The sequence below is a fragment of the Vombatus ursinus genome, unplaced genomic scaffold, assembly GCF_900497805.2.
Source record: "Vombatus ursinus unplaced genomic scaffold, bare-nosed wombat genome assembly UNPS02012758.1, whole genome shotgun sequence".
In the NCBI taxonomy this organism is placed as follows: Eukaryota; Metazoa; Chordata; class Mammalia; order Diprotodontia; family Vombatidae; genus Vombatus; species Vombatus ursinus.
Genome location: NW_020952536.1, coordinates 848,001 through 862,356, shown reverse-complemented (window position 1 = coordinate 862,356; position 14,356 = coordinate 848,001). Strand labels below are relative to the sequence as shown.

Below are 14,356 nucleotides of genomic sequence, written 5' to 3'. Positions count from 1 at the left end.
GTGAGATGTGAATTGCTACAGGGGGAGACAACCCCAGGAAGCAAAGCCACTGGGCATACTTCTTCTCTTCTAGGCTTTTAGAGGAGGGAAGGAACATATCTGAGACGTGAAAATAGTTGTGGAGACTGGCAGCTGCTTGTCATTGTCGTCAATGGCAATGAGTCTGAGTGGTAGGCTGATGTGGTGGCTAGACAGTTGGCCTCAAAGTCAGGAAGATCAGGGTTCGAGTCCAGCCTCAGAGGCAGCCTGGCTGTGTGACCCTCTGCAAATCTCAGTGCTCCAGATAGCTCACTAAGCTTCTCAGCTGTGGAGTGGGTACCAGTATGCATTGGCAGAGGGACGTTCCCTTCCCTGGCCCATTAATAAAATCACAAGTTCAGAACAAAACAACAGCGATAACTGGATTTCCACACCATTTTAAAGGCTAAAGAGCGTTTCATAGACATGTCTTTGATTCTCTTAGCAAGAATGAGGGCTGATGACCTACCAACAAGATCACAGAACCCCAGAGCTGGGAGAAGGAACACACCGGATGACAGAGTCAGTATCCAGAACGGATCTTGGTGGGCTCAAGCATTGTTCGAAAGCTAGTGAGATGAAATGGTACAGGGATAAATGAAAAATCTCTCATTTGGGTACAATCAACTTTTCAAGAGAAAGATGGATAGACAATAGCTTGTCTAAAAAAGATCTGAGGGTTTCAGTGGACTTCAAGTGATCAGAGTGATGTGGTGGCCAAAAACATGAATGGCATCTTGGGCTGCATTAGGAGAGGCACAACCTTCAGGAAGAAGGAAAAAGTAATTGCACTGTATGGACTCTGAGCCAGTCAGATCATATTCTTTTGAGTGTTCTTTTTCCTCTATTAGAGTGTAAGATCCTGGTTCAGCTAGGTGGCACAGTGAATAGAGCACTGGCCCTGGAGTCAGAAGGACCTGAGTTCAAATCTGGCCTCAGACACTTACTAGCTGTGTGAGCCTGGGCAAGTCACTTAGTTTTGATTGCCTCTAAAAGGAGATTGTAAACTCCTGGAAGGCAAGGACTTTCTTTTTCATATTTGTATCCCTAGCACTTAGCACAGTGCTTAGCATATAGTAGGTGCTTAATGTATGTTTTTTTGGTGGTTTTGTAATTTATTATAATAAAGCTACATTTCTGTGCTTCTGACATGACATTTAACAGGCATAGAAATTAACTAATATTTCCAAACTGGTTTAGTTCACAGACTCACAGCTTTTTTTTTTTTACAACATTTTCTATCTATCTATCTATTTATATATATATATATATATATATATATATATATATATTTTTTTTAAGGCAATTGGGGTTAAGTGACTTGCCCAGGGTCACACAGCTAGCAAGTGTCAAGTGTTTGGTCTGAGGCCGGATTTGAACTCAGGTCCTCCTGACTTCAGGGCCACTGCTCTATCCACTGCGCCACCTAGCTGCCCCTAATATATATTTTTTTACAATACTAATTTGTTGTTTTTATATACAGAAACAGGTAAGTAGCTTAAAAACTGCCATCAAGGCCGTTCAGAGTTTGAGATTTAATATATGTTTATTGGCTGACTTACTGACTGGAGTAACATGCTCAGTTCTGACTAGCAAAGGTTAGGAAGGACATGAGTGTCCAGAGGATGATAACCAGAGAGCAAAGGGCCTAGAGTCCATGTTATATGAGGACTGGTTGTTTAGATTAGAGAACAGAAGACTGGGGTGGGGCAGGGAGTAGCATGACAGTTATCTTCAGGTATCTGAAGGGCTGTCATGTATAAAAGGGATTAGACTTGACCTGTTTGACCCCCAAGACAGCAGGATCAGGAGCCATAGGTAGAAGATGCCCAGATGCAAATTGAGGCTTGAGGTCAGAAAACAGCTTCCTACCAATAAGAGTTGTCCAAAGTGGAATGGGTTACCTTGGGATGTATTGGGTTCCCCTTGACTAGAGGCCTTCTAGTCAAGGCTGGAGGACCACCTGTCAGAGTGTGTTTCCTTCTCATGTGGGCTAGAGTAAATGACCATTGAGGTATCTTCCAACTCTGTGGTTCAGTGACAACTCACATATTTCATGGGTACATCTTGGATGAGGAGAGAAGTCCAGAAAGACACCCCCTCCTCCATATGTTGGGTGGACTTCTCTTGTGGTGAACTTATCCTGGGAGCACGTGGAAGAGAGTCCACAGAGAGGCTGGGGTTTGTACTCCCGTAGGAAACACTCTCATCAATGAGAGCATAGATCCATTCAACTTGATATATTTCTTCATTAAGTCACCCATGAGTATCTTAACTACGGGAGTATTTGCCAATGACTCATGAATTTTCCTGTTATGACCTATATGTAGGAAAAGCATGGCCAAGTGAGTTCAAAGATGCAATGAAAATCTGAAGGAAGGTGGGACATGTATGAGCACCCCCGTTTTATAGACAATGAAACTAGGGCTCTGAAAGCCTTGTGACTTGTCCAGGGTCTCACAGTGAGCACTAGAGCTGGGACTCAGATCTCGAAGTCTTGATTCTAACTAAAGTATTCTTCCCACTAAGCCGCACTGGTTTTGCTCAAATGGGGGAGGGGCAACCCCAACAGACCCTTCCCTTCCCAAACTCAGAAACTCGCCATTATTCTGGTTTACAGGATGATTCCTTTGTCTTCGGGCAGAATCTCCCCTCTTGCTCGGTGAAGGCCTGAGGATACAGGAAGAGGCAGAGCGTTGTGCCAGCATGAAAACAACTCTCCTTTCCCAGCCGCACTCCCATTCCCGTGCTGATAACTGCCAAAGCCAGGGGCATAACCAAGCCGGTGGGTCAGTGAGAGATCTTATCAGTGCCAACAGTTGGTTACAATGACATAAGCCAAGCCTGGGAGAATAAGAAGACTTCCTGGAGTGAGCGTGTAATCGGGAAACCAAGTGGGCATCCTAGCAGTGGGAGGTGGGAGATATTGCTAACAGGTGGGTAGAATTTCAGGGAGTCTGTGAGAAGGTAGTGCCAGTATAAGAGTGGTCAACAGAGGATGTGCTGGAAAGAGTATGGGGTGGAGGGCAAGGCATGAGAGGAATCAATTAAGAGGAGGCAATTGACAGCATGGAGCTTGGTAGGCATGCAGAGGTAAAGCATTGGGATTATCAGGCAAGAAGCGGTCCGTAGCAGATATGAGGAAGGTGCATTAGGAGGAATGCAGAAAATGACAAATGAAGAGGTTTCAGAGAAACCTGAGACCTGTGTGAACTGATGCAGAGTGAAGTAAGTCAAACCAGGAGACCAACTTATACAATAACAATATCGTAAAGACAAATAACTTTGAAAGACTTAGGAACTCTCATCAACGTAATGACCAACCATGAGTCTAGAGGACTGCTAATACCTCTTGCTACTCACCCACTGATGGGCTGGGTGGACTCGAGGAGCTAGAATGACACAGATTTTTTCAGATGTAACTCGTGTGTGAGTATTTTGCCTGACTCTGCTAATTACTTACAGAGAGTTTTTCTTTTTCATCAGGGAATGAAGGGATGAAATAATGTTGCCCAAAAATGAATAAAGAAAAGAAGGTCATGGAAACATTTTTTTTTTTTAATACACAAAAGAGTACAGCTTTGGAAGTAACATGTTGACTTTAGGAGATACTTTTTAAAAACAGCAACCTGTGATTCCCAAAGAAGAGTTAGAAGAAAGCACTTTCCCAGCCATTCCTCTGCAGAGTTGGGGGCAGGGGGCTGCTGCAGGGTCCAATGGAACACTACAAACACAATGTCAATTGTCGGGTGTTTTTTTTTTCAATATCAATCAGTTTGACTGTTTTTGTCTGCTTTTCTTTTTCTTTAAAAAAATTCTTTGTTATAAGGATTATAACATGTAAGGGATATACACCCTCCTCTCTCAGAGGGAAGAGATATAGTGGAAATTTTAGGCAATGTCAAAACAATCAATACTAATATAAATTCACTTCTTTAAAACAGCAGTCTGTATGTAGTAAAGATGTGCAGTTTCACAAATAATCCTCTCTCTGTTCTACTTTGAATAGGAAAATGTTTGTTTTTTTGGTTAAATTCAGAATTAGTTTTATTACAAATATATAAATATTGTTTTATATATTTATATGTATATACACACATATTAAATACTTCACACATATATGTATATATGTGTTTACATATACACATGTGTATATGTATGTATATGTGTACATGTATATGTATGTAAAGTAGACTGAATCTAAGCATCTCATGTTAGGAAATCAGGCAGCAGGAAATAGAATGAAGTCAAGCCAGGGGCCAGTCCACATTGAGAAGGTGAGGTAGGGATGGGGCAGGGAATAATACATGGGACTTGGTAAGCATATTGAGTATGGTATCATGGGAGTCTATCTGTAGGTAACTGGAAACAGGAAACCATGGGGGCTAGAGGGGGAGAGGGAGTCTCAGCAGGCATGTGGGATGAGGCATGTTGGACTTTAGGAAAAAAATGTTCCTTTTAGAACAAAAACTAGCTCAGGGTGTGGGATAGGGAGGGCTGGCATTTAGGGGCAGGACTCTAGTCCCCAGGAGAAATAGGGGGGACAGGCCAAAAACCAGGTTCCAGGCAGCATACCAAGGACAAGACTACAAGTCGGGGGCAAAATGGTCCCAGTTGGAAACACAAAGTCAGAGTAAGTCTATCAGGAAGGCTGATCCAGGGGATCTCTCTGACAGACTAAGAGAGAGGTGTCCCATGAGGGAGCCTCTGGGGAAGCATAGGAGCACAGCAGCACAGGGGTTTAGAACTGGGACTCAGGAACCTAGACAAAGGATTGGGGTCCAGGGTAGGACTCCATTCCCCAGGAGGATGAGTGAGAACAAGGCAAGGCACTAACCTCCCAGCACCTGAATACCAGTCAAGGATTGTGACTTGGGGTAACAAGGCGGGCCTTATCCTTCATGCTTGGCTATAACCCCCAGGGAGGTTGAACTGATGATGAGACCTCTGAGGTTTTAATCATCAAGGTTCTTCATATTACCCCCTACCACACATACACACAGGAGCTAGGCTCATCCCTGTGCTTGAGAAAAGAATGGGGCCCAGTAGAGTCCATTCTCTGAGGCGTCCTTACCCTCGAGTCTGCTTGAAGAGGAAATAGCCCAGGACACCCATGACGACCCCACCAGCCAGGGCTCCGAGAACAATGCTGGCGACTAACCCAAAGTGGGAGGTCTTAGAAGAATCTGCCAAGAGAAGAGAGGGTGCAGCCTGAGACTGAAGCCTGAAGACCCAAGTCCCTGAATTTAGGGTTATGGTGTCCAACCCTGAGGCCCAAAGAAAGTCAGGGACTCGCCCAAGGTCTCACGGTAAGTCCAACTAAGCTGAGCCTTGAACCCAGGGGTCTGGAGGACACTGTGTTCTCAGCCCTGTGGGGAGTGAAGGCTAAAACTTTGATCTGGTGGAACTTATGTTCTGTGAGGGGGAGGAAAGGCAGGGCTGCAGATAACAAGGCGCATGTGGGGGAGAGCCCCTTGCATTAGCAGGTCAGAGCAGGGAGAGTTCCCTGTGGGAGAGTGCTTGGGGCGAGGCTCTCGAGGATGCACGTCTTCAGATGGGCTTTGAATGACAGGGAAGGGAGAGTTCCCTGGGCACTAAGGTGGTCAGAGGTGGGAGTTCCTGGAGAAGAAGAGACCAAAAAGTCAAAGAGAGACAGACGAGTGCATGGAAGAGGCTTGAGCCCTGTTTTCTCCAGTAAAAGAAATGTCGAGAAGGGCTTGGGAGGAGGGTCTGGGGCACATTTTGGCAGCTTCTATATATCGGGATGAATAGTATGAGCAGAACAGGGCAGCTAGAATCTAAGCAGCTACATGGTACAATGGTTAGTTAGTGCTGGGCCTGGACTCAGGAAGACCAAATCAGCCTTAGATAGTTTCAAAATCTCTGACCCTGGGCAAGTCACTTAACCTCTGTCTGCCTCTGTTTACCTACCTCTGGAATGGAGATAGGCAGCACCTACCTCCCAGGGCTGTCGTGAAGCGCACAGTAAATGCTATATAAATGTTTCTTGTTGTTTTTGTTGTTAACAGAAATGTAGCTAGGAATCCTGGCACCCAGTAGGAGTGGGAGTGGAGATATGTGGACAATACTCTATTCCAAGTCTCAGGTGTGGTCATACAAGGCAACACTTGAGTAGCACCATGGTGTAGTGGACAGAGGATGGGGCTTAGAGTCAGAAAGACCTTGGTTCAAATCCCACCTCAAACACTTTTACTAGTAACTGCTTAATAAATGCTTCTTGACTAACTGTTACCAGCTGTATGACCCCAGGGAAGTCTTCAAAACCTCTCTGCGCTTCATTTTCCCCATCTCTAAAATGAAGGTGCTAGACTCCATGTTCTCAAAGGTCCTTCCCAGACCTAAATCTATAATCCCATGACCTCTGCCCCCAGAGGGAGTTACAGGGGAGGAGGGTACCACGTCAAGGCGGCAGCAGGAAGGGAGCAGCGTAGTGAGGTCTGAGAGGAGTGAGAAACTTGTGGTAGAATGCAGACTACAGGAAAGGTTCAGGACCCTTGCCGTGCTGTATGGCATGGGACTAATGGAGGACCAGCAAGTGTGGGAAAACTGAGGGGAAGAAGCAGTGCCCACCCCAGTATCACTACCCTAGGGAAAAGCCCCATCTGCCCCACCCTCAGAGCTATAGATGAAAATAACAGGAAGTTGGTGGCCAGGGGTCTCTGAACAGAGGTCAGAGGGGAGGGATCTGGGACCTGGACAGAGGAGACAAGAAAATGAAAGATCAGAGACCAAGAATCTAGGGGCTGAATCCATTCAGGAGAAGACAAGGCTTGGGCTCAGGGGAGAGAGGCCAAGTTATGTCTATGACTCAGTCAAATATGCCGACACCAACTTTCCAGTACTCTCTAGGTGTCTCTGCTTTTAGAGCTCAGGACTGGATGGAGAGAACTGGATTCAGAGGAACAGTTCTACTTTGGCCAGCTGTGTGGGATAGGCCTAGACCAATGATTTCACTAGCAGAAAGAACTCCTGGATGAGAAACTCTCCACTAGTGCAGGTCAGCACCTTCTCTCCAACTTACAGTCTTAGAGAGTTAGTTGCTTGGACCACTCAGAATTGAAGTGATTTTACCCACGGTCACACAGCCCGGATGGTTTAGAGGTAGGATTTGAACCCAGACCTTTTTGGGTCAGAGGCCAACCCTGTATGGACTAGGTTTTCTGTCTTGGGTAGGTGTTCTTGTCTTTCTTTATTCTCAGTTTCTCATGTTCAGATTTAGGGTTAAATGATTTCCACATTTTTTTTCAGGTCAAACATTCTTTGCCCTAAGGTCCCTCCCAGCTCTGACATTCTAAACACTAAGGACCCTCTTACCTCTGCATTCTACATATGAAAGACCCTCCTAACTTGGACGTTTTCTGTTCTAAGGCCCTTCTCATCTCTGACATTCTCTAAGGCCCCTCCAAGTCAGCACCTTCTGCTAGAAACTGTAGGGAAGTAGCAGGTAAGAGAAGAGAGAATGACTTGTCTTCAGGGTGCCCCCAATCTAATGGGGGCAGTCAAGGTTTCTGCTTCCAGAGAGTTTCCAGTTTTAAAGAGATTTTCTGTCCTATACTCCTCCTTCCCCACTTTTGCCACTATCAGTGATAACCACCTCTTATATTGAGATTGCCTTCATCCCCCACCCTGAGGAAATGACACCCTCAAGTCTCCAGATATTAGTGCCTGAGACAAAGTACACACACACACACACACACACACACCCCTAGGCAGCACGGATAGAGTAATGAACTTGTAGTCTAAAGATCTGAGTTTAAATCCTGCCTCAGTAACTTAGCTGTTTGACCCTGAACAAATAATTTTGCCTCAGTTTCCTCATATATAAAAATGAGCATAATAGCACCTACCTTCCAGAGATAGCACAGCTAGGTGGTAGAGTGGATAGACTACCAGACCTGGAGTCAGGAAGACTCATCTTGAGTTCAAACCTGGCCTCAGATACACTAACTGTATGATCCTGGACAAGTCATTAAATCCTGTCTGCCTCAGTTTCCTCATCTGTAAGATGATCTGGAGAAGGAAGTGGCAAATCACTCCAGCATCTTTGCCAAGAAAGCCCCAAATGGGGTCATGGAGAGTCAAACAAGACTGAAACGAGCCAACAGCAGCAACAGCCTTCCAAGTTATTGTGAAGATCAAATGCACTATTTCTAAGGTGCTCTCTGAATGCTAGCCATTGTTATCATCTGGGAGTCTCTGATTCTCCCAGCCCCAGCATTCTTTGTTTTAAGGCTCCTCCCAGTTTTGATGTCCTGCAGTTCTGATCAGAGATCCTAAAGCATGGACCTAGGAAGTAGGAAAGCCAGGGTTCAAGTCCTACTTCAGACACCTATTAACTGTGTGATCCTGGGCAAGTCTTCACCTGTGTGCCTCAGTTTCTTCATCTGTAAAATAAAAGGGTTGGGCTTGGCCTCTGAGGTCACTTCTGGCTCTAAGTCTATGATTCAATGATCCTCTAAGTTCCCGGGCTTGCTCAGATCCTATCGTGATCCATGGGGCAGGTGGAGCCTTGGACCTGGGTTGAGGCCAAAGGAAAGCATTGTGAGAAATTGTAAGGTGACTGAGGGTGAAATGTCCCATTCCCTATCCTCACCCTAGCTCTAGTTGGCTCCTCTAGGCTGAGATGTGTGCTTTCCCTGAGAGGGACCCTGAGACATGGCCCAGGCTGTCCAGCCCCAGCTACCCTAGTGCCCAGACATATGGATTTGTCTTCTGTTGGTGTGTCTTTATAAAGACAGGAGATGATCAGATTGTGCGCCATGTTGGGGAGGGTGGTGGGGAGGAAGGGGGAGAAAAATTTTAAACTCAAAAGCATATGGAAGTGATTACTGATAAATCAAAATAAATTAATATAAAAATAAAAAATACTGATTTTTAAAAAAATGAAGACAGGAGATGTTTCTCCCCGGGGTAGGGAATGGAAAAGGCAAACCTTCAACTTCTTGTTCTTTGTTTCCCTGGATTCACTCTCATCCCTTCCTGCTGCAGCTGGGAAGGAAGGTCCTCTAGGGCCCTGCCTCGAGTGCATGGGACACAGTAGGTGCTTAATAATTCTTTTAATTGAAGTATAAAGAGGAACAAGAAAGAGGATCTCCCAACCTTTCTTAACTCTTGGCCTCATCCTCAGATGAATCAGCCAACCAATCAAAAAACATTTGTTATGGACTTACTGTGTGCCAGGCACTGTGCTAGGTACTAAAGGTGAGAACCCAAGATTGAAACAACCCTTCCCCTGAAGGAGTTAACATTCCATCAGAATAGGCACAATCCATGAGTTTGTCAGGAAGCCTCTCCATGCTTCTGAAATCCACCCCCACCCTCAGACACTGAGAGAGAAGGACAAATAATCTTCTAGAAACGGGTTAGATGACCTTACTTGAGAAGGCTCTTACCATTGATTTGCAAACGCCCCCGTCCCAATACTGGCTTCAAATCTGTGATGGCGACTTGTATAATGTAAACACCACTATCGTTAGAAGTAAGATTGATGATAAATAGGGAGCCGTTTGGGAAAATGCTCTCCCGACCAGTGTGGTTGAGTCCTCGAGTCTGCTCTCCCGAACGGACTGCATAGCTAACAATCTTGTTGGATTCCTCCATCATCTGCCGGAACCAGGAATAAGTCTGAGGATCCTTTGGGATCCCATGGACAGACAGAGTGACGTTGCTTCCGATTGACCCATAGGACGGAATGGGTGCTATGCTCAGTTTGGCCAAAGAAACTAGCTGCATGGAAGAGGTGAGGATTGTGGCTGAGAAGGAAGGGAGAAAGACAAGGTCAGCACCACTGGACCCCTCCTAAGCATGTGCTCAGCATGTAGCAAGCATTTAATAAATGTTTTTTTCATTCATTCATTCATCTTCCTAAGAGACCAAGGAAAAGGAGATAGTTTGAATTCTTACAATTACATGACTCTGTCACTAATTATCACTAATCATCTATGTGACTTTGCTCAGATATTATGGGATCCATGAAAGTAGATACCCTGGAGACAGGGATGGGCTCTGAGGGCAGAATTATACCCCACCCCCAGCCCAGAGAAAGGTGGGACCTACCACTTGTCCTTGGGGCATCTCCCAGGGAGAGCCACCTCTTTTGAACCAACCCTGGTTGGTGTGGCTTTCCCCTAGAATCCTCTGGGATGAGAACTTATAGCCAGAAGCCCTGGGTTCCACTCCCAGTTCTGATACTTACTTCTTGGTATGCAGGAGGACCTGCGCTGGTTATCTGGTCCTAATTAAGTGGCTTCACTAGGAATTAGGAAGACCAGGGTTCAAATGTGCCTCAGACATTTACCATGTCACCCTGGGCAAGACATGGAGAGGAGCACTTAGGGCTCTGGGTCCTCAGCCAATCATGGATCAGGGTTCTAGAACTGCTCTGTTCCTTACTGTCTGTGTGACTTTGGATGTGGGGTTTAAACCCCCTGAGCCTCAGTTTCCTCATCTGTAAAATGAGGCCATTGGACTAGATGGCCTCTCAGGTCTGGCCCAGTTCTAGGGCTAGGATTCTTTAAGATGCTTTTGTCCAGCCTTACATCTTGCAGAGGGGAAAATGAGGCCCAGGCAGAAGACCTTGCCCAAGGTCATGGAGTCAAGTGGGAAGTCCCTGAGGTGGGAGCACTGCCTGGCTATACCTGAAGCCCAAGGACCTCCCCATTCTTAGCTTCATTGTGTCTTTGAGCTGGTCTTGTCTTCCTTCTTTCTTTCTCTCTCTACCTATTTCTCCCTCCTTCTCTTCTTCCCTGTTCTTTCCTCCTTCTTTCTTTCCCTCTTTCTCAGCCTATTTCCCTCTTTCCTTCCTTCTTTCCTTCGCTCCCTCCTTCCTTATCCCTCCCTTCTTCCTTCTCTCTCTCTCTCTCTGCTCTTTTCTCTCTCTCTCTTCCTCTTTCTCTCCCTCCTTCTCTCCCTCTCTGACACTCGGTCAGAGAGATAATTAGCCCAGGGTTTGACCAAGGATTTCGGGCTGCCAAGGCCTTTAGCGACATCTCCTTCAGTACCCTACTTATACAAGGGAGGAGACCCACGGACAGTTCAGTGATTTGTCTAAGGTTATTGGAGTAGCCCAGGGAAATCTCTTGTATCTCTGATAGGCTCTAAAGATGTCCCCTCATGCCCCCTCTTTTTCCCTGGTATCCCCTCTCCTATCCTGTGGACCCCATCCCCACCCTGAATCCCCAAATCTGGGATCTTCCTTCTCCCATCCTAACCTCAATAATTGGTAACATCCCTTCAGCCTGTGACCTCAGAGGTGGGACTCCCATCAGAAGTACCTGAGGGAGACACCCCCCCTCCTTATGAAACACCTGACCCCCCTGGGCATCTCTGAGTGACCTGTTGTGTGGGACAGCCCAGCTATCTCACTTCAAAGAACTAGAAAGTGACAGAGGACCCCAGAGAGGGAGAGGGAGGGTGGGGAGAGGGATAATTAATCCCTCCCCCTCTTCCTGCTGGTCTTAATGAGGATCACATCCAAGGCCTCCCCTTAAAGAAGCAGTGGAAAGGGATGGAGAGAACCCTCACTCAGCAACCAGAGGAGCTGGGCTCATTATTTTACCTGTTATTAAAAACTGACAAACATATATAATCCCATAAATGATATCTAAATATAAATAATACCATATAAAATATAAACAATCCACTTACATTATTATTTTTTACCTACTAATGATCTATAGATATAAATAACCCCATATTTATAAAACCATATTAATATGATAATATTGTATATAACCATAAATAATCCAGAGACGATTTTACTCCCTCCAATCCAAGGCCCTCTGATAGAAGCTTATGAACAGGACCCCAGGATTTAGAGTCCATTGATGCACATGGGGTCTACATTTGTGCCTTCATTGGTCTAGGGAACTTCCTGGTGAGGAAAGTTCCTCCACTGACATAGACAAGCACATTCTCTGCAATTTATAATCTTAGAGAGTTGACCAGGGCACTGAGAGGTAGTGACTTTCCCAGGGTCACTTAGCAGCACTTGTTAAAATGGGGAAACTGAGGCCCAGAGAGGACGAGTGATGCCCAATATCATAGAGCTAGTAAATAGTAGAGCTGAAACTTAAATCAGATTCTTGTGCATCTCTGACCAATGGCCCTCTAGCTCCTGCCCAGGGCTTCCTTTACCATTTCTTAACTCAGTCTGCTTAATCCAGACTACTATGATGCTCCCAAGCCATTATACTCCTTCCCCTACCCATGACTTCTGACTCTAGTTGTGGGGACAGTCATTGAATGGATACCACCATTCCTGAAAAGGACAAGCCATCATTCGCTCCATGCCTCTCCTCACCGTCCCCATGACTGCCCTGAACAAAACCCCTTCCTGGCCAACAGAAGTCTATCTGGATTGTTTTCTCCTATTAAAATGAGAGCTTCTTGAGAGCAGGCACTGTCTTGTTTTGTTTTTTGGTCTGTTTTTTCGTTTTGTTTTGTTTTATTTTTTGGTATTTGTATCACTAGTGATTAGCACAGTGCCTGGTACATGTTGCTGTTTTTCAATTGTGTCTGACTCTTTGTGACCCCATTTGGGGTTTTCTTGGCAAAGATGCTGGACCCTTCTCAAGTTCATTTTACAGATGAGGAAACTGAGGCAAACAGAGTTAAGTGACTTGCCCAGGGTCACACAGCTAGTAAATGTCTGAGGCCATATTTGAATTCAGGAAGATGAGCTCTGCCTGACTTCAGGCCTGGCGCTCTATCCACAGAGTCACCTAGCTGCCCTTTCTGGTACATAGTAGGTGGTTACTAAATGCTATTTCTGTCATTCCTTCCTTCCTTAATTCATCCCAAATCCTAAAGATCCCCACCTCTCCCCTCTTGCCCCTCATTTTACAACCTATGAAAACCAAGGCCCAGGGAAGGGAAGACCACTGTCCCCTACCTTGGGGGACCAGGCAGGGACTGGGTCAGGCCCCAGAGTGGGATCTCCTGAGTCCCAGCCCGTGTCTCAGTGAATTATCCCGCAGCCTCTCTCTCACCTGTGAACAGAAATCCCTTCCAACAGCTAGGCCAGTCATGGGGAAGGTGCCAGTACATCTCCGTGGGTCTGTGCTCTCCTTCGCACGATGAGATTTCTCTCCTACCCTGCCCACAAAGCGGATGGGCCTCTGCCTCCGCCTCCAACTTTGACTCTGACTCTGCTTCTGACCCTCTGGGACTAGTCTCGCCTATGGTTCACTCCCCCACTTGTTGAACTCCTCAAGGTCAGATCCTGTGGGCTCTTTAAGAAAAGGGCTTGGGTTCCAAATCCTGGGTTCCTCCCCCACTGTTGGATGGGTACAGTGGCTTCCTGCCTCCCCTAAGAAGTGTTCTCGTCCCTCTGCCCATGGAGAAGAAGGGAAGCACGTGCCCCAGGGTCATCCAGGACCTCCCACTGGTGTGACCCCACCACCACCCCTTCTCCTGACTCCCCCTCAGACCTGGGGAGATCCAGGAGGCAAGACCAGACAGGGGCATTCCTAAATTCTCATTCTGAGGTCCTCCTCAGAGGATAAAGAGGCCTCCTTGCCCAGAAGAAAATGGGTTCCCTCCCTCCCCTCTTGGCCTTGATAATGGTTCTTACCTTAGGGCATGAGGTCTCAGGTCTGACAAAGGTGCTTCTGTGAGGCTAAGGCCTGGGGGTTATACTGATCCCTAGTCCTAGGATAGACACCCAACGGGGTCAGAGGGCACCGCAGATGGGCTTTCTTGGGAACTTCCCTGTGAGTTTGAAGAGAAAAGTCATGGGAGGAGATTTGGTTCCCTTGCCCAACAGCAGGGCCAGGTGGAGGATCTTCCTTCTCTCGGGACATGGGAGGGGGTGTAGCTGCTCCTGGGGAGGGGGGCTGGGCTGGGAGGAGACAGTCAGGCTGATGGCAAGAGTAAAGAGCAGCCAGAATTAGGCTTCTTCGATGGGTCCATTCATTGATTCCCTCCATGACTTACCTCCTTAGGTTCTCTCCCCAGGTGTTCTCCTCATGAGTTTTTTCCAGTTTGTCTCAATGTGTTCTCACCCAATGGATGAAGAATTCCTGTTCTACCATGCACAATTATGTGCATTTGGCTAGACCACCATCTTGTCCATCAGACCATCTATCTCAAACAGAGTGCCCATGGACTACGAATCAGACCCAGCATTGAACAGAAGGAGGAAGGTGGGAATGGTCTGCTTCAGGGGATATTACGATGCTCACTAAATGACCTCCACCTTTTCCCTGAAACAAAGGCCCATCGTTTCAAAACCAGTATTCTTCTAGTGACCTCACAAGGCTATGAGACATGCAACATGACGGCCTCCACCCAGCTGAAGTTGATGACCTCCACAAAC

The 14,356-nt window shown here is 46.5% G+C and overlaps 1 protein-coding gene across 1 annotated transcript in view; it reads right to left on the bottom strand.

Moving 5' to 3' along the window:
* LOC114040182 (carcinoembryonic antigen-related cell adhesion molecule 3-like) overlaps positions 1-13,086 on the bottom strand; it is a 15,818-nt gene extending 2,732 nt beyond the window's left edge. Inside the window, exons 1-4 of the mRNA XM_027858197.1 lie at positions 13,029-13,086; positions 9,432-9,791; positions 5,093-5,204; positions 2,621-2,688 (exon numbers count right to left, since the gene is read on the bottom strand). Of these exons, the coding sequence (XP_027713998.1) occupies positions 2,621-2,688; positions 5,093-5,204; positions 9,432-9,791; positions 13,029-13,086 (598 nt within the window). The remainder of the gene's footprint in view (positions 1-2,620; positions 2,689-5,092; positions 5,205-9,431; positions 9,792-13,028) is intronic.
* Between the last annotated feature and the right edge of the window lie 1,270 nt (positions 13,087-14,356).